The sequence below is a fragment of the Suillus fuscotomentosus genome (assembly GCF_016647785.1).
Source record: "Suillus fuscotomentosus strain FC203 chromosome Unknown F5891scaffold_537, whole genome shotgun sequence".
NCBI classification, from domain to species: Eukaryota; Fungi; Basidiomycota; class Agaricomycetes; order Boletales; family Suillaceae; genus Suillus; species Suillus fuscotomentosus.
Genome location: NW_024540049.1, coordinates 1 through 19,736, shown reverse-complemented (window position 1 = coordinate 19,736; position 19,736 = coordinate 1). Strand labels below are relative to the sequence as shown.

The 19,736-nt window shown below is 46.5% G+C and overlaps 4 protein-coding genes across 4 annotated transcripts; all 4 read right to left on the bottom strand.

The window, feature by feature from the left end:
- Nucleotides 1-3,358: 3,358 nt before the first annotated feature.
- F5891DRAFT_990939 (uncharacterized protein) lies at nt 3,359-4,541 on the bottom strand (the record flags this gene model as incomplete). Its single annotated transcript, XM_041378103.1, has 2 exons — nt 3,359-4,023; nt 4,445-4,541. 2 exons carry the CDS (start codon nt 4,539-4,541, stop codon nt 3,359-3,361), a joined length of 762 nt encoding a protein of 253 aa, XP_041216156.1.
- Nucleotides 4,542-5,503: 962 nt separating this feature from the next.
- F5891DRAFT_1246386 (mitochondrial Hsp70 chaperone) lies at nt 5,504-6,146 on the bottom strand (the record flags this gene model as incomplete). The annotated part of the gene is made up of 3 exons (XM_041369814.1): nt 5,504-5,658; nt 5,709-5,790; nt 5,838-6,146. The coding sequence occupies 3 exons, from the start codon at nt 6,144-6,146 to the stop codon at nt 5,504-5,506; spliced, it is 546 nt and encodes a 181-aa protein (XP_041216155.1).
- A 3,509-nt stretch (nt 6,147-9,655) lies between these two features.
- Nucleotides 9,656-9,967, bottom strand: F5891DRAFT_1203612 (uncharacterized protein; the record flags this gene model as incomplete). The annotated part of the gene is made up of 2 exons (XM_041368959.1): nt 9,656-9,784; nt 9,845-9,967. The coding sequence occupies 2 exons, from the start codon at nt 9,965-9,967 to the stop codon at nt 9,656-9,658; spliced, it is 252 nt and encodes an 83-aa protein (XP_041216154.1).
- Nucleotides 9,968-10,908: 941 nt separating this feature from the next.
- On the bottom strand, nt 10,909-12,522 carry F5891DRAFT_990937 (uncharacterized protein; the record flags this gene model as incomplete). Its single annotated transcript, XM_041378102.1, has 6 exons — nt 10,909-11,235; nt 11,390-11,445; nt 11,761-11,829; nt 11,867-11,947; nt 12,081-12,360; nt 12,403-12,522. The coding sequence occupies 6 exons, from the start codon at nt 12,520-12,522 to the stop codon at nt 10,909-10,911; spliced, it is 933 nt and encodes a 310-aa protein (XP_041216153.1).
- Between the last annotated feature and the right edge of the window lie 7,214 nt (nt 12,523-19,736).

Sequence of the window (19,736 nt, the reverse complement as noted above, 5' to 3'; positions counted from 1 at the left end):
GGGCGTCTCAAATGCTGAGGCGCGTCCTGTGCATTGGTCACAGATCACGTGATCATTGTGACTTTGGTTTGTTTCACTGACGCGTCGCGTTTGTTTATTTGTATTTGTTGTATTTGTTTGTATTTGGTCGTGGTTCATTTTTTTGTTCGTCTCATTCTTTCTTTCCTATTTGTTCCTCCCTTTCCAACCACCCACCGCGTCCCTCCAATGAGAGGACGGCTTTATGCACTCACATTTCCTTCTTCCATTCCTCCACATGTCCCTCCCTCAATTAACCTTTCCTTTTCCGTCCTGACCTCTTAGCGCCCCCCATTCCCATAATGGAAGGTGCCTCTAGCGGGGCGGTACCAAAGTGAGTTCTTTTTTCAAATCTTAATTTGTGCTCTCTTCTCTCCTGGCTTTGCATGTCCTCTTAAGTGGACTGACGCCGTTGTTTCTTTTATTTTTTGTCTTGGCTTTGCATGTCCTCTCAAGTGGACTGACGCCGTTGTTTCTTTTATTTTTTGTCTTGGCTTTGCATGTCCTCTCAAGTGGACTGACGCCGTTGTTTCTTTTATTTTTTGTCTTGGCTTTGCATGTCCTCTCAAGTGGACTGACGCCGTTGTTTCTTTTATTTTTTGTCTTGGCTTTGCATGTCCTCTCAAGTGGACTGACGCCGTTGTTTCTTTTATTTTTTGTCTTGGCTTTGCATGTCCTCTCAAGTGGACTGACGCCGTTGTTTCTTTTATCTTTCGTCTTGGCTTTGCATGTCCTCTCAAGTGGACTGACGCCGTTGTTTCTTTTATCTTTCGTCTTGGCTTTGCATGTCCTCTTAAGTGGACTGACGCCTTTGTTTCTTTTTTCTTTCTTTCTTGGCTTTGCATGTCCATCTCAGTGGACTGACGCCTTGGTGGGTTCTGGGGGTATTGACCTTTTCCTACACATCTCCCAACCGTCTATCACACGACTCCTCATACGAGGATGCGAGTCTGGCTTTGGCCAGAGTTGTGGTAGGCGGGGCGGCTCTCCCTCTGCCCTTTACAGGGCAAGAGTATCTGGCCTTACGGCTGGGGTGGATTTGTCGTTGGGGCCGGCCTATCATCTCATAGAATTGGTGCTCGTTTTGCCCGTCCCAACTGTCGATCACACGACTCCTCATACAAGGAACCGAGTCTGGCTTTGGCCAGAGTTGTGGTAGGCGGGGCGGCTCTCCCTCTGCCCTTTACAGGGCAAGAGTATCTGGCCTTATGGCTGGGGTGGAGTTGTCGTTGGGACCGTCCTATATCATTTTACAGAACTGGTGCTCGTTTTGCCAGTCCCAACCGTCCATCACACGAATCCTCATACGAGGATGCGAGTCTGGCTTTGGCCAGAGTTGTGGTAGGCGGGGCGGCTCTCCCTCTGCCCTTTACAGGGCAAGAGTATCTGGCCTTAAGGCTGGGGTGGAGTTGTCGTTGGGGCCGTCCTATCATCTCGTAGAATTGGTGCTTGTTTTGCCAGTCCCAACCGTCCATCACACGACTCCTCATACGAGGAACCGAGTCTGGCTTTGGCCAGAGTTGTGGTAGGCGGGGCGGCTCTCCCTCTGCCCTTTACAGGGCAAGAGTATCTGGCCTTAAGGCTGGGGTGGAGTTGTCGTTGGGGCCGTCCTATCATCTCGTAGAATTGGTGCTTGTTTTGCCAGTCCCAACCGTCCATCACACGACTCCTCATACGAGGAACCGAGTCTGGCTTTGGCCAGAGTTGTGGTAGGCGGGGCGGCTCTCCCTCTGCCCTTTACAGGGCAAGAGTATCTGGCCTTAAGGCTGGGGTGGAGTTGTCGTTGGGGCCGTCCTATCATCTCGTAGAATTGGTGCTTGTTTTGCCAGTCCCAACCGTCCATCACACGACTCCTCATACGAGGAACCGAGTCTGGCTTTGGCCAGAGTTGTGGTAGGCGGGGCGGCTCTCCCTCTGCCCTTTACAGGGCAAGAGTATCTGGCCTTACGGCTGGGGTGGAGTTGTCGTTGGGACCGTCCTATATCATTTTACAAAACTGGTGCTCGTTTTGTTAGTCCCAACCGTTCATCACGCGACTCCTCATACGAGGAACCGAGTCTGGCTTTGGCCAGAGTTGTGGTAGGCGGGGCGGCTCTCCCTCTGTTCTTTACAGGGCAAGAGTATCTGGCCTTATGGCTGGGGTGGAGTTGTCGTTTGGGGCCGGCCTATATCATTTTACAGAACTGGTGCTCGTTTTGCCAGTCCCACCGTCCATCACACGAATCCTCATATGAGGATGCTAGTCTGGCTTTGGCCAGAGTTGTGGTAGGCGGGGCGGCTCTCCATCTGCCCTTCACAGGGTAGAGTATCTGACCTAAAGGCTGGGGTGGATTTGTTGTTGGGGCCGTCCTATCATTTCATAGAATTGGTGCTCGTTTTTCCAGTCCCACCGTCTACCACACGACTGCTTAGACAAGCGGGGCGGCTCTCCCTATGGACTGGACAGGGCAGAGTATTGTATCTGGCCCTAAGGCTGAGGTTGTTGTCTTCTTTCACCAAGTCTCAGCAGTCAAGCGCATGGCTGCTGCCCTTGAAGGTAAAATTTCTTACTGTAGCTGTCATGACTATTTGTCTCGCATATAGGTGTGGTCTCATCCTACAGAATGGGTGTTCATTGTCTAAGTGCTGACTGTTTGCCATGTCACTCCTGATCTGAAAGTAGACTTTTTTACTGTAGCCTTCATAACTAACTGTCCTGCACAGTGGATTGCCGGACCACATCAATAAGTGTCTTGGGCAGATTTGAGATGATCATGCGGAGGTAGCTGTTCTTCAGAACTATCAATATTAACAAGTACTGTAAGACCAACCCCTTGTCGTCAATAGAATAATTGCTGACCTCCTATGACTCTATCAGCCCTTCCTGAACAAAGGTGGTGTCCTCTCTGTCTTGGAGTATTAATTCATTTGCTTTAACACTTGTGAGGAGTTATCTGTATTGTGCTGCTACATCTTCTCATGTAGGAATGAGTTTATTTGTGTTCTCTGGTTCTCCGTTCTGTTTTTCAATTGTTACTTGCTGAATGTATGAATATAGTGTTGATGAAATGTCACCAGTGAAGACACCATTTTGAGGCAATATATATGTGTATAAGTAAGCTGGTTGCAAACTATCTCAGTGGTGTTAAACAATCACAGTATGTGTCAGTTTCATACACAGCGCCAGCACATACACACCTGCCTTGGCCCATAAAGAACAAGATGCACATGATGAAACACCTCCAACATAGGGTCAATGACCCCACCACAGTAAATCTAATGTAAAAACAATTACACATTCATTCCCCCTAAGCAATTATGAACCAACCAACCAACCAACCAAACCACAATCACACAACCTTTACCAGTCCGCTGAATGGAGGATGATCTCCTCCAGCTCCTCCAATGAGCGGCGGCACATATCGATAATCTGCCACACACCCTCCTGCCTCTTTTCCCCTCTCTTCGTCATCCACTGAACCTGCGTCCCTCCAATTGCTGGCCAATGTGTTGGCCAATGTTTCAGGATGCTAACCGCTGCGATCTTGGCTTTGTTCTGACAGGCTGTGATACGTCTCATCCGCTCGCATACATAGGCATCACGACCCTCAGCCATATCGTCATCCCATGCTGAGGACTCATCAACCACCTTTGCCGCCTCCTCCTTGATTTCCTTAGCTAACCGTACTATTGCCCAGATGTTTCGAGATCTTAGTCTAGCGTTTTGCATCCTGGTATACAACGCCTCACGTCGCTGATTTCGCCTGGTTTCTATCGTGCTCTCCGATGTAAACTCAACGTCGTATTCGTCCGCGTTGATCTGGTCGACGCTCCCGCCCGCAAGATCAAACATGTCGAATGCGTCAGACATCATTTCGTGCAAACCGTTGGATAAAATGCCGATTCGCCGTCTGACGCGCATGTTGACCGCCTGTGTTGTGTGGTCACCATCGTCGTCGGCGTTGAACCTATCTCGAGAGGGTTCATATGACCCCTCAATGAGGCCCTCGAGACGAGATAAAAATTCTGTAATATATGCGCCACCGGTCACTGGTAAGTCAACCCCACTCTATGCACCGAAATGACTTCAGGACTTGCCTGGCGTGTGGAGCTCAACGGTTTCATTCACTCCTCTCTGTCTGTTTGGAGGTCTTCCACCAGTTGACGGCATCTAATGATCAATGAACCATGAACGTCCATGAATCAGTATTCATTGCAAGGTGAACAAACGGCGTTAACTAACGATTCGATATCAATGGCTATTGATGAACTTTCAGGTCAGCGATCAAAAACACTGAGATTCGGTCAGCGAACGCCATGCTTACCTATTTCGTCAGGAAATGTGGAATTTAACTGCTTGATGTCAGCGAAATCGACAATGAACTATGAGGTCACCGAGGAAAACACTAAGAGTTTCATAGCGGTCGTCCACAACAATCATGCTTACCTATTGCGTCGACGATGATGGAACGCGACAAACCGCCAATCGATGTGAATGGGTTGATGGCTGATAGTGTGACAAATATTGTGTTGTGTGCGATCATGTTTTTACAAGTTTGTGGATTGATTGTCCCCAGTTTCCAATGCTTACAATTATTTCTACAGTACTCAGCACAGAATGTTCGATAAAACCATTCGCCACCGATGTGAACGTTCTCCCCTCCCTCCCCTCCCCCACTGAAACCGACATTAGGTGGATCAGTGCTATCTTATTGTTCATCATCTTTATGTGTCTTTCATTTTTACGATGATGTGTGGCATATACATTACATGCAATGCGGTATGCAGTGTATTTACTCAGTGGTATCTTCTTGGATATTATGTACATATCGGCTAGGACGGGAACCTTAACACCAGCATACCATGATTGGTGGAAAGAAACCGTAAGTCCCCAGGGCCGGAACCTCACAGCCGCTTGCTGAACCTCATAGTCCTTCGGGGACCCACCATTACCCTCCTCAGTCCTGCCAACGGCTCAGAGGAGATTGCACATCCTTTCTTAGCTCAGTAGTAGACAGCAACAATCCTCTTCAATAGTCCATATATCTCCATCTACTGTTTGTACACCCAAATGTGACCGCCTGTTGCCTGACTATGTTTAGAGAGCAAATGATCGGCGACGTCAAGTCGCCTTCCTAATATTTCTTCCTTTGTCAGGTACCATCAACCTTTGTAGTGGTCTAGCCTGTATGGCTGTCTACCGTTGATTACTTGGAACGACGTGCTATGATGTCGTATGGCCAATGATTCCAGTGGCATCCCTCGGGGATTCTGATTTCCATGGGTCTTGGGAACAAAATCGTACAAATGTCAAAGAATTCCCGTCCGGCTCTTGTCAGCAGCACAACCGCCGTTCTCTACCAAATATTCCTTGTAAGCGCCAATTCTAGCAAAAGGACATCACGGACCCGGGCATGCCTCCTGCGAATGCAATTTTGGGGACCTAGACCTCATCGACCTACCATGCTTCGGTTGTCTAAAGCTAAAGGGGAAGTGATGCATCCGATCAACGAGTCTCGTTGATCTTCTCCCGGATCTGCTCAGAGGTAACAGCGCCATCGCCAGGCTGACCCTTAGCAGCAAGTTCGCGGAGCTCAGTAACAAGCTTGGTCACCTTCTCCTTTTCGGTGGCGTCGAGCGGGTCCTTGAACTCATTCATGGCTATAGGCTCGCATATTAGCGGAATGCGGGAATCAAGAAATAAATCGTACCTTTCTCGGTGTCAGAGCAGACGGACTCGCCTTTATTGCTTTCCTCAATGAGATCACGACGAGCCTTGTCGGATTCGGCGAACTGCTCGGCATCTGAACCCATGCGTTCAATATCCTTGTCACTGAGACCGAAGACGAGGCGATAGTCATAGACTGGTCCTTGTTGGTAGCCTTGTCCTTGGCAGGTACATTGACAATACCGTCAGCATCGATGTCGAAGGTGATCTCGATTTGAGGAACACCCTTGGGAGCAGGGGGAATGCCAACAAGCTTGAAGTTGCCAAGAATTTTGTTGTCCCTGACAAGCTCACGCTCGCCCTGGTAGATTTTAACCTCGATGGTCGTCTGGCCATCAGCAGCAGTTGAGAAGACCTGGGACTTCTTTGTTGGGATGGTCGTGTTACGACTGATGAGCTTGGTCAAGGCTCGTTCGCACATCTGTAACTTATAAGTACTTCTGCATAGAGACCCATGTCATAGTATCTCAAAACACATGACAAGGTGCTACTGGTATACTAAAGTCCGGAGGCGAAAAAAGCCTGAGAGTGCTCTTCATAGGCAACGAGGTTTCGCTGCTCGAACAGTCTCGCTCCACATAGGTGCGCCAGAGCAACAGCAATGCCATCTTCGAGTCAGTAGTGCTTGTGTATGCGTCCATGAATATAACCCAGCAAAGGTGATTCAAGACGATTATCACGCCGCATTTTTTGACTTCATCTTGAGCCGAGGCTCATATATCATATGTCTGTTGCAGGTGTCCACTCGAATAAGAAAAATTCAGCAAACAATATGTTTCAATATCTCTCAAATAAGACCGTCAGAGTCCATTCAGCGCCTACCACCATTATCCCGATGATATGTGTAAGTGAAAACCATTCACTGTGGATTCTACCAACCACTTCTGTCCGCAGTCTTATAGTAAGTACAGCCTTACCACTCCCAATATCGAGTTGCTGAGATTCGGTAGGAAAAGGCAGATTTGATCTCTTATCTAGTCTATTTCTCCCTTAGCAAACGTAGGGTCCATGCATCGTATGGCTGTTTGGCTGTTCTTTTGTCAGGTCAGTCGAGTCATCCTTTTCAAATACAGAGTTCACGCATCGCATGGCTTTTCTTTTGCTGAATTTAGCTTTTCTTGCGGGCGTTTCTGACTATGTCTCTGGTCAGGTCAGTCTAACACCTTTCAAATGCAGAGTCCACGCATTGCATGGCTTTTCTTTTGCTGAATTTAGCTTTTCTTGTGGGCGTTTCTGACTATTTCTCTGGTCGGGTCAGTCTCTCTCTTTGCAAATACAGAGTCCGCGCATCGCATGGCTTTTCTGTTGCTTTTGGTGAAGCTTTGATGATGCATTTGACATGACGTTTGAGGCAGAAGAGGCAATAGATTTAGAACAGACAGATCAAAGACTCCAAGATGTCGTCCTGTCGATGCTGACTTCCTATTACTTTGTACGCGTTCCTGGTTGTCCCCGTCATCTGGACCGTGAAGACATCGATTATCTTCTGCAACTTATCCGTGACAACCCCGACTACTTTCTCGATGACCTCGTTGATCTCACCTGAACCAACCGTTTCATTTCTGCTCACTTTACTACAATCTTCAATGAGCTTGATCGTGCTTGTATGAGCCACAAAAGGCTCAAACGTATTGCTTGAGAACGAAATGAGGAGCTGCGAGATGCATTCGTAGCCCGTATGGCTCAATACGATCCATCAAAGCTTGGTTTCATTTATGAGGTGTCGAAAGATGAGCGGACACTTGGTCGACACTATGGACGTTCAGCAAAAGGAAAACGGGCACACAAGAAACAACCATTTGTCTGTGGGCGTCGTGTCAGCACGGAGGCGTTTCTGACTCTCAATGGCATTGTTGCTTGTATGTACTGTTGTTGAGGGGTCTATGACAAAGGAACTCTTTCTTGAGTGGCTCGAATCTACAGTCGTGAGTTCTCAAGTCTCAGATCAGTCGGAAAGTACGACACTGATGTTCTTCTAGTTGCCAGAGGGTTCTGCATACCCTGGGCCATTGAGTGTTTTTGTAATGGATAATGCCTCAATTCACCACGTTGCTGATATTCTCGAGCTTGCAGACCGTTTTGGCGCATATATCTGTTTTTTTTTAACATGTTTGATGGTCGAACTTACACTATCTCAGGCGTTTACATTGAGTTCCTTTCACCATACTCCCCCGACCTAGATCCTATAGAAGAAGCGTGTTCGAAAATAAAGCTATGCCAATGCGAGGTCCTTCTCAACGTAAGTTTTAGCAAAGAATAGTCAGGCGAATACATACCTAACTATTGAATACTACGAGCCTCGGTGCATATACGCACACTTTCTGCTATATTACTCAAACTGTTTTCACTGCTGATCGTGCATATATCCAGCAGGCAGAGTCATCACATCATGCTTCTCAGAGTATCGTGATGGATTTCCTGCCGGAGTAAGGACCTGAGCATTCTCAGTGCAAGCTGATTGGACCTGATCACCAACTTGCTTGCTGAGTACCTCCCACTTTCTGACGACTCGAGGCAAGCAACATCAATTATGAATGCGATATCTGTAGAGCCCCTGTAGACAGAGGTCATGATCAGGAGGACGTCCGTGCATCTGATTTCAGCATTTCCCTGCAGGGTGGTTATTTATTTCATCAGTTGGGCTCTCTGGGCTTGGCTCGCTGCCTGCAGCAATTACCCCAGGGGCAGACAAAATCTGAGATCAAGTCAGGATCAAAGGTCTAAGCAGATCCTGAGCCGTCCGATGCTGGAAGTGGGCACTTGCCATCTTATTTATCGTCGAAGACAACGGCTCACGGCTTGCCATGTGGAATGGCAGATGGATGAACTCATATGGAAGGAAGGACTAGGTTTCATTCCTGGTCCTGTCATGATTTCATTTCCACAGAGCAAGCTCGGAAGTACTGTCTTGAAGAATAAATAAAATGGCGAGAAACTTGTTGCATGCTTGGATATATGCAACGCAACGGGTTCCTAGCCATCATATTTATGGAAGAAAACAGGTCAAGGCTTGCCATGTGGAATGGCAGATGGATGAAGGGACTAGGATTGAGTCCTGGTCCTGTGATGATTTCATTGGTCAAACCGGTTCGTCTTGACTGACCAGGATGAGTTCACCGGTTTTCCAATTGCACACAGCAAGCTGGGAAGTATTCTTTTTGTCTTTGACAGTAAATAATATGGCAAGGATCTCGTTGCATGATTGGATGACAGGAGAGAAAGGTGAATGTGATAATATTAATATTATGACTGGAGGATGTCTAGGATAGCAGGCGAACCAACGGTGGCGAGTCAAGATAAAGTTACCTACCTACCTACGTAATATTAATATTCTAAGACAGGGAGGAGTGTGGGTCGTCCTCGGCACCAAACCCATGGCATGGAGGCTGAAGACGAAGTTTTTGGAAGGCAAGCCCACCAAGGAATATGATCCTGGGTTACTGGGGACCATGAGTCAGCTTTGACCTGACCATGGGGAAATTTCGTTATAGGGAGCGAAAACCTTTCTGAAGGACCTCTTCTCTGGGATTGTGACCGTGGTCTCTGGACTTTTCCATGACCTCGTCTGGTCGAGATACGGGCAAAACTAAGCTGCATAGGTAAGGCTAAGTCATGGGGTGCCAGTCTAAGGTCATGGGACGCCAGGGTAAGGGGGTATGGCGAAGCACCCAACAAGTGATGGCTCGGCAGCCAAGCTGTTATGTATGCTTGCCTAGGGGGCAGGAAAATCTTGCCAAAAATGGAAAAAATACAAAAGATAGAGAAAGACGATGGGATCCTGGTGGTAGCAAGGAAATGTGTCCTATGCAAGATTTGAGGGAGCTACGGGGAAGAAATGAGGGAAAGTGATGGATGATTTTGAGGGAAAACAGGGAAGGATATTGAAAGAGCGAGGGGAAAAGTCAAGCGAAGGGTAAGGGATGGAAGGAATCAAAGAACGAAAAATGAAGTGAAGGCAAAGTGGAGATAAGGATTGAAGCCAAGGGTGGAAGGAAAAGTCAAGAGATAGGACGATGAAGGGGAAAGAGAGGGGGGAATGAAGGAAGGAAGGGCAGGAGACTGGCAGAGGAAAGAGGGGAAAGTCAAGAGACAGGTCAAAGGCGACAGCATAAGACATACGACAATGAAGGGGACGACGGTGGAAGGAAAAGTCAAGGAAGAAGGGAAAAGTGAAGGGCAAAAGAGAGGATAGGAGGAGGAAGGAAAGTGAAAGTCAAGAGAGACGACAAGGAAGAAATGCATAGGGAATAAGAGAAAAGAGAAGTAAGGTCAAGAGTGAAGGGAAGTGGAGGAAAACGAGACGAGTGAAACCAGGCAAGATGAAATCTGTGGCGAGACGAAAGTCAGGAAGTCAAGGGATAGGAGAGGCAATAGACAAGAAAATGAAAGCGTCAAGTGAAGTCAAGTCAAGTGAAGGGAAGGAAGGTGAAACGAAGGAGACTAGTTATTTGGTGGGGCGGGTGCACCCCTGCAAGCGTCACACCATCTAACTAGGATTCGAACCTGGTCCTTCCCAATGACTGGTGCTTGAGTGCCAGTGCAATGCACCTGCCTACAACATGATTTTTCATTTGTACGGAAAGCAATATTATGGGAAGCAGTGGTTGCAGACAAAGATAAAATATTAAAATATGAATGTCTGCAATGCAGCATTGTTCATAAAGGTTCCTTGCTATCTTGTTCATCGTCCAAGACAAAAAACTTCAGAGCTGATGGTGTGGAAATTGAAACAGGTGAACCAGTTTGAACACTGAAATATGGCAGGACAAGGATTCGAACCTGGTCATTCCCAATGAGTTCACCTGTCTTCAATTTCCACATAGCAAACTCTTCAGTGTTGTTCTGCCATGATCTCAGCTACCAATATGTGAACACTATATTATTTCTAGACACCATGAAACATAACCACATCCACAGCAGGCGTTTATAAAGGCTATTTGTAAATAGGTTCGGTTAAATGTATGGTTTTGTTGACCCTAAGGCCTCTGAAACTCAAGTTGAGGGTGATTGTACAAATAATTTATTCAAAATGATGATTATACAATGCACAAAAATGCACTAATATATATGTAATGTCTTATATGATGTCCGCCCATGCCACCGTTGTATATGCGGATGTGGGTATATAACAAGGTGTAGAGTGTATAGTAAGTACATACTGATATATGTCGCTATACATCTATTCATACCCACATAGGGCCAGCGGCGAATGACGACAATGTCACTACCGCACAAGTGGTATATCCACTTTGTATACCGCCTATACACATGGGTACATCAATGGGGGAGGACTGTTCTTCCAAATTCTGCTGTGGCAACGGTGGCAAGGGCGGACCAACCCTGAGCCTGACATTTGACGATGACCGACATTCATGAGAGAAATAACCCTCTGCTAATACCCATTGTGCGTCATATCTTCTGTGACGGATGCATTGGAACACAGAAAAGAGTAAGATCGATCTTCCAAATTCCGCCGTGGCAATGGTGGCAAGGGCGGACCACCCCTGAACCTGTTGAACTGTATGGCCCAAGTATAACCACAGATAGACAGGAGTAATATACCCCCTGAGCCTGACATTTGGCGAATATTGGGAGATACCATATGATCTTATCATTCTTCCATCGTGCGCCATAACTTATATGCGACAGACACCACAGACATACGGACTGTGCTAATGTGGTAATTTCTGCCATGGCCACCGTGGCATGGGCGGACCTTCCTGTTCCAGTTGGTACAGTTGATAATCACCCCCTGAGTCTGACATTTGTCCATGTTTGTCTGTCTGACAGGGGTTGTCACTCTCACCCATTGTGCGTCACAACTTCTGTGCGGACCATAATGGAACACATAAGTGGGGAGGTGGTGTCGTCATTGCCTCCTTGGCCACGGTGGGGAGGGCGGACCATTTCAGTCGACACACGTCACTGGATTGAATTTATGATGCACATTGGGTTGGCTTGACTGAGATGTCCATGGGCCTTAATATTCACCTTCTCTTCTCAGAAATGCAGGCGAAGGTCACCTCAAGCTATACTTCTCATAGCATGCACTCCCAAATTCATCTGCCCCTTTCTTGCCGCCTTCAACACTTTATCTGCTGCGCCTAAATATCAAACATGCCATTGATGGTGAGTACTTACTTTTTAGATGGTTACCTTCGGTCTTGATGTCATCAAGTAGCATGGTGAGTTCCTCTCGATTGTTACCATTGTGCATCATATCTTTGTCGTAATGGTCAGAGATGACATCTCTGGAGCGGTGCAAGGGGTTTCCCCCTCAGTCTGCCGTTGATGTAACCTGCCTCCTGAATGCTCATTTGTCATCTCCTGGAAGTTTGTCGAAAGCGATATTGACCTGCACCATGTCTTTTGGACGGTCCTGTTGAATCTTCTTCTGGCTGATTGTTGACACCGTGTTGTGAATGTGGAGTATTTGACTGTGTGGACGCTCCTAAGCATTCTCGCTGTTGCTTTTCTCCATGTCTCTGGTCGACACCCTGTGTTCCCATTCTTGGCCCATTCAAGTCCACACAGATCACCAGATTGAATTTATGACGGACAATGGGTTTGATTTTTCTGTTGTGTCCATGGGCCTGATTATTCACCTGGTGTTTAAAATGCCTGGCAGGAAGTCGCTACCGCCTATAGTTCATATAGCGGGCACTCTCAAATTTCACCTTCCCCTCTCTTTCGGCCTTTGACACCTTCTCCTCTGCGCACACATAACCAATATGCCATGATGGTGAGTACTTGCCTTTCAGATCGCTACCTTCAGCCTTGATGTCATCAAGTAGCATGGCGAGTTCCACTCTCCGCTTTCCCCTATCTATCTGTTTCTGGGTTTAGGGGGGTGTAAACCGTCCCCGTCCCTGCTCCTTCCTTATATGGGGCGTCCCTGCTTCCTTTTTTCCCATCTGCCGCTTTTTTGGTCGGAAATGGTAATCCCTTACCTCACACCTTCCGTTTTTCATTTAAGATGTATGTAACCGTCCCTGCGTCCCTGCTTCCTTTTATTCCCACGGGGCGCAACCATCCCTGCGTCCCTGCTCTCAAAAGGCAACCGTCCCTGCGTCCCTGTTCTTAAAAGGCAACCGTCCCTGCTCTCAAAAGGAAACCATCCCTGCGTCCCTGCTCTGAAAAGGCAACCGTCCCTGCTCTCAAAAGGAAACCATCCCTCGTGTCAAATGCAAGGTAACCATCATTTCAGTTCGTATCAATACTGACCAGCAGTGGGATGCTCCAATTCCAAAGACGTCACTGCTGGTATTTGCTGAGCCTTCCCTGTCTCCAGCTGGCTTCAGGTAGTATCTCTGAATAATGATTTAAACCGTCTCATACATACACACTTGTAGACTACCGACTACATATCTAAGAGAGTGGCAAAATGCAAAATATAAAGTGTGAAGCTGAAAGGAGGAGTCAGAGCTCAAAAGAAAGGCCAAGTGCGAAAATAAAACAAGAAATGAGACCTAGAGAGATGTGAAATGTGAAGATGACATGAGGAATGACGTCAAAAGACAGAATGACATCAAAAGACAATAAAACAGGAAAATAAAAGAAGGAATTAGAGCAAGAAAGAGCAAGAGATGCGAAAATGCGAAATATATAAGTGTGAAACTGAAAGGAGGGACGAGAGTCACTTAGAAAGGCCAACATGTGAAAATAAAACAAGAAATGAGAGCTAGAGAGAGGTACGATGTGAAAATGACAGGAGGAATGATATCAAAAGGAAATACAACAGGAAAATAAAAGAAGGAATGAGAGCTAGAGAGATGGGATAAACTGTAAAAATGACAAGGAGGAATGAGACAACATGAAAGACAAAATGCGTAAATAGAAGGAGGAATAGAGCAAGAAAGAGGCGTTGGTTTTCTTTTCTTATTGTTCGTGTCGGTTTCGGTAGTACATGTCCTTGTTGATCTGCTTGTCTTGTTTTTGATGTCATTTTTGGTAGTACATGTCTTTGTTGGTCAGCTCTTCATTTTCTTTGTGTATTTTGGCAGTACGTGTTGATTTTCATCCACTAGTGTCGTTTATGTTGTCATTCTTGGTAGTGCATGTCCTTGCTGGTCTGCCAGCCTCATTTTTTGGTGCATTTCGTGTGGTGCCACTCCCTCTAGCCTGTAATGGCAGAGTATTCTTGAGCTGTAATGCTTGGGAGAAGGGGCTACTGATTTTCGCTTCTGCTGTGTTTTGGTTCTGGAGGATATATGTAGTGCATATCCTATCTATATTTCAATACTAAGTACACTAGCTCGGTCACAACTCACAGGGACATGCACATGATGCACGTACTACAAAAACTCATCTGGCATCCATACCAGCGCCTGGTCGGTCATTCCTCAAATCTGGAGTCTACTCGCATTTCAGACATCTCCTAGATAACATGGATCTCGTACCTCCAATTTGATATGTCCATTTCCAATAGTTTCTTACCTTGCTTATTTTTGACTTTTCTCGAGCAATAAGCGAATTTGAAGATTCAGATGAGTATGTGGAGTAGTATCTGCATGTCATCGTGTGTTTTGAATGAGTCAGGGTGCTTGTTATTGAATGAGAAACTACTTTCCTTGAAAAAAGAAAGTGGCCTGAAAATAAGCAAGATAAGAAACTATTGGAAATGGACAAATCAAATTGGAGGTACAAGATCCATGGTATCTAGGAGATTTCTGAAATGCGAGTAGACTCCGGATTTGAGGAATAACCGACTTGATGCTTGTATAGATGCCAGATGAGTTTTTGTAATACCTGGATGTCCATCTTGAGTTTTGACTGAGCTTGAACTCATGACTATCCCCCAGTATATAAAGGTCGTCGTATTTGATGGCGACCTCCTCAGTTTCGTCACTTGAAGCAACTCCCACACAATTACACCCAGGTATGGTTTCAAGCTCATTATGCGACGGACAGAATAACTTATGGTTTGTATTTGGTAGATCAAGCTTGCTGTCTTGGACGAAAGTGACCCAAAGCAGATGTGGACGTTCCAGGAGGTCTAAGTGAAGTTTTGACCTGGATTCGCCCAAAGAGGTTTACAACAGTCCAGTATCTTCCTTCTTTTTGCTCCTCGTCATCGTCGTTGTCGTTACATGCATTTTAAGTTTGCCTGTTTATAAATCGCCAATCCTTGTCTGCCATGCTGCCCATTCTATCAGAACTATAGTGCGACATAATTCTGTGCGAGAAATTTGAGCTGTTGGCACATAGCAATGGATGTCTGAGAACCTAGATTACCACGAGGAGTTCACAAAACCAGATTTCTTCACAGATATGGTAGTTTTCGACAGAGACCCAAAGTGGTGACAGAGCTCGCAGAACATCATACAGCACCAGATGCCAAAGTCATGACATATCTCATGACAGAGTTGGACAATTCAAAAAATTCAGTGATTTCCCGTTGGGCCTCGATCTTCTTGCAGTTTAAGTCTACTATTAGTAATACTTTGGCATGTTATCTAAGTAGGTTAGTTAGTTAGGGTTAGTTAGGGTTAGGGTTAGTTAGTTAGTTAGTTAGGGTTAGTTAGGTTAGTTAGGGTTAGTTAGGGTTAGTTAGGGGGTAAAAACGCTGGTGGGCGCACAAGTAACTGAAGAGATAAACTAGAAAAAATACCCCCGGCTACTAGGTAGTCTGAGGTGGTATTTCGAGTATGGTACTCTCATCAGTTTTCTAGCTGGTTAAATAGGAGGGGACACACATATTCGAGAGGAGTATGTGTCTGAGTACGAAGGTTTATCGAAGATAAGAAGTATCGTATCATGTCTAATAATGTTATCAACGTTAATAAGCCTAAAAGTATTTTTAGTGCCGCAGCAGGTGGCCGAAGGCCGCCATTAAAAATCTCTCACAGATGTCAAACTCTATAAAAAGGTAAACAGGCGTACACAATCTACAATGAGTAAGAGGCAAAAATAGTTTGATCCGAGTCTGGACCGAAGGTCTAGACCTATTACGTAATAGAAGTTCCATAAACAAATATCGGAACGACAACCGGTCACGTGACATCTGTCACAAGGACCTGATTACGAATAGAAGAACTATTAATAACGTTACGTATTTTTAAACAACGGTTAGTTAGACCGTAAGGCGGTTAGGCTAGTTAGGGTTAGGGCTTAGGAAGTTAGGTTAAGTTAGTTAGGCTTAGGGGGGCTTCCTTGAAAAAGCCATGTACGGGAACCGATCAGTTCCGTACAGCCATCTCTGGCTCCTAGCGTCATATCGTAAAAATGACCGCATACGTATAAAGACAATATTAAAAGTGTCCGAAGCATTAAAATTAGATAAAGAATATATATAGATTTCTACCCGCGCCGCTTTTCCGGCGCTAAGCTTTATAGGAAGTCACCACACATCGGGAGCCGTTACCTCCACTATGCACAGTGCCCGCCAGCACAAGTTGCGTAAACATACGCGCATGACTGAACCCAGTAGGAGTAGCTCCCTTCTGGTCGATGTCAATTCACCACTTAGCCCGCCATCCTTTGCATTAAAGCAAGGCAAATCTCCCGGAGGAAACCCGCCGGACGGAGAGGACTTTCGAACTTAGCTTCACCCTCGTTCGTATGGTTGCGTTACCTGCACTTAGGGACCCTCCGTAGGGCTTCGCTGTGGCGCGCACGCTAAGTGTATATCTATATTTCAACAGGAGGAATAAAATCGTCCTGTTCTAATGCTATTTTGAGGAGGGAATTTCTCCAGAGTGATGCTAGATCGGCAAAATTTTGTGTTCTTTTGCGCGATACAAGCCACCTTGCATTTCCCATTACATAATTGCCAAGATCTAATATCGCGGCCGACTCGGCTTTAACGCCGCCTACTACACTAACGTCCCTAATCAAAAGTGCTTCCCGTGGGAGGCCCAGATGTTCGAGTACGTCAGGAGCCGGAGCGTGAGCGGGCACGAGCCATTCGGTCAATCTATCTTGGTACACCGGTGTGTTTTGCGTCCCATACACACCGGACACGAAATCGTTCCTATAACGATTTAGCTTATGCATAATGGTATCCTCTAAGCTTTTAATGCTGAACCAATCCCATGCGGTATTAAATTCGGTTTTGACTACAAGAATGGGATCCTCTGATACCGCTCTTGTCAATAGACGTGCTTCCCATTTTTTGGTAGCGTACTGTCTAGACCAGTTATTAATAACCGATGCCGGATAGCCTCGCGATATGTAAACACAGCATAGATCTGAGATCGCGGTCCGGTAGTATTCTATTTTACTGGACAAAGTGGCTAGGCGGCTTAGCTCACCTATGAACGTGCCTTTCTTCACGTCATATGGGTGTGCTGAGTCCCAGGGGATTCGTTCGAAATGGTTTAGTCTCTTACGATAAGGCATGTGTTCTACGTTGTTAGTGAATGGATCACGATACACAAACATGTCTAAAAATACAGCGTGATGCTGAGAGACTTCCCAACCGATTTGGCAGCCTTCTAAAACAAGATTATCGCGCATATAATTATACGCTTCTATTTCTGAATTAGCTTCGACTAATGCGAACACGTCATCTATATACCGTCTATAGAACAGTAATTTGTTAAGATTAGGTACAATGAGCGCTTCATGGAAATGCCCGAATAAGTTTGCAACATCGGGGGAGCACGCTACGCCCATGGCTAAGCCACGGGTTTGTTTGTACGTTTGTTCGCCAAATTGGACGATAAGGTTATTTAAGGCAACTTCTAATGCGAGTTCGAGCATATGGCGTGGAATAGGTTCGGGATCAATAGCGTAATGCTCGTCCCATAGGTCTAAGACCGCCTCGATACCTTTGTCGACAGGAACGTTGGGGTAGAAAGCTACCACATCGCCGGTGACAATATAGAATTTACGTTTGCCTGATATCTCGTTAAATTGATTAAGAAGCTGAGCTAACTGCTTCGACCCGCCAAGAATATATGGAGATGATTCTATTATGGGTTTGAGATATTTTGAGACGAATTTAGCAGCGGGGTTCTGCATTGCAGAATGGCAAGGTACGATCGGCCTAAATTTGGTCGGTACCTTATGTATTTTTGGAATACCGTAAAACTTTGGGAGTTTAACACGCATATGAGCGTCATCCTCAGTTTCGCCTTCCTCCACCCCAACAATAAATTGTTGTAAGAACGCACTTAGCTGCTGGTGCCCTAAAGCATTTGCCGCCAAGTCGCTTAACGCGAGTATGGAAATTCGTTGTCTCGATAGTATGGCTAGACGAGTTGCATCGTCAATTATTTCATAGTCTAGTCTATTACTTAATAGTTGCATACATTGATCCTTGTACCAGTTAACCGTTACGACGCAAGCGCCTAGATTTTTATCCGTTGGAAGAACCAAGCAATTGTGTTCTATCAACCAGCGGTAGATTCGGCCTCGTGGAACTGTGGTTTCAAGTTCGTTGATTTTAGGCGGTATAGCGCTCAGGGTACAATTCCTGACATAGTCGCGACCGGCACTAATGGCGGATTCTATTCCTTGGTAAGGGATCGGATCACAGGGCACACGCTCTTTAATAATCCGATAGTCTGGGTCAAAGGGTCTGTCTTCGTAGTTCCCATGGAAAGCTTTATAAATAAAGCGGAGTTTCCATCTTAGCCTGTCGGCGAAGTCTTCATACGCATCTAACAATAACTTAGAGTTTTGAAGCGTGGGGAACATATATTTATACGATAGACTTAATTCACGAAGAATCGAAGAAGAAGTTTCATCTATTTGGACACCAGGTCCTACATGTACATACGATCGATATCTACTCGCCTCTAGTACGTTAAGAGGCACGAAAGTGTGCAGTATCCGAACAGCGCTATCAGGGTTTAATTCTAAGATAAGATCGGGCCAAGATGATGGGTGATCGTACCTGATAGGTTGCGTGAGGAGCCAGTCTTCTACTTCTCGTTGCCATGCTTCTTTCCCTTTCCGGACGGCTTCCCCTTGGTCTTCTTCTTGCCGGCGTTCTGGGCAGCGGCTTCGGCCTTGGGTTTGTCCTTCTTCTCCTTTCTTTTGCCGCCCTTGGACTTGGCGGCGTTCTAGATGGAGTTGGGTCAGTTGAGTCGATAGAGGGACCGAGGTCCGTACCTTCTTGACCGGCCCCTTGGAAGCGGGGCCAGAAGCATTTTTTAAGGCAGCAGCGACAGCCTTGTCGACAAGAGCCTTAACGCTCTTGTTGGAGGAGGATGGTCCCGCGTTTACAGCGGTTGCGTCACCCATCTCCACGTCTGCCTTGGCTTTCAAGACTTTTTTAGCCGCTTGAGTTGCGGCGTTCCTATCTTCGGCGGCTTGTGCTAACATAACGATGCGCATTCCGATAGATGGCAAGTCTAAAATAAGTCGTCTAACGACTTCTTTCGTCCGGGGGCTTTCACGCCAGGCTACTATTTTAAGTTGCCCGGGTTCGGTGTCCATGTCGACGTCGCCGTCGACCGGGTTTTCACCTTCCCCCGCCTCTGCCCACACCGGTTCGCGTACGTGATCCTTGATCTGAGCGTACCGGGCTTTGACAATGTCCACCAAAGGTGGGACGAAGACCTCGGGTGCCAGCCGAGAGCGCACGGACTGCACCTCATTGTTCTTCAGCGTGATAGCTGTCGTGAGGGCGCCCTTTTTGAAGTCCTTTAGGCCGGTTTTAATGGCCGCCAGTTGTTCGCCTTGCGCAGCAAGGAACTCTTTGCTCGCCTGGAGCTTAGGTTCCTTGGTCCCTTCGATGAAGGGTGGGAAGGTCCCCTTTGCCTCGTGCTCTTGCAACTTCCTCAGAGAGGAGTCAAGAGTGACGGCGCGGCGAGCGTCATCGGCAAGGGTGTTGAGCTTCGTCCGAAGCAACTCCCGATATTCCTGCTCTATGGTCAAGATGACCTCGGAGACAGAATCGACGAAGGACAGGGTTAGTTAGGGTTAGTTAGTTAGGGTTAGTTAGGGTTAGTTAGTTAGTTAGTTAGGGTTAGTTAGGTTAGTTAGTTAGTTAGGGTTAGTTAGTGGTTAGTTAGGTTAGTTAGTTAGGGTTAGTTAGGTTAGTTAGGTTAGTTAGGGTTAG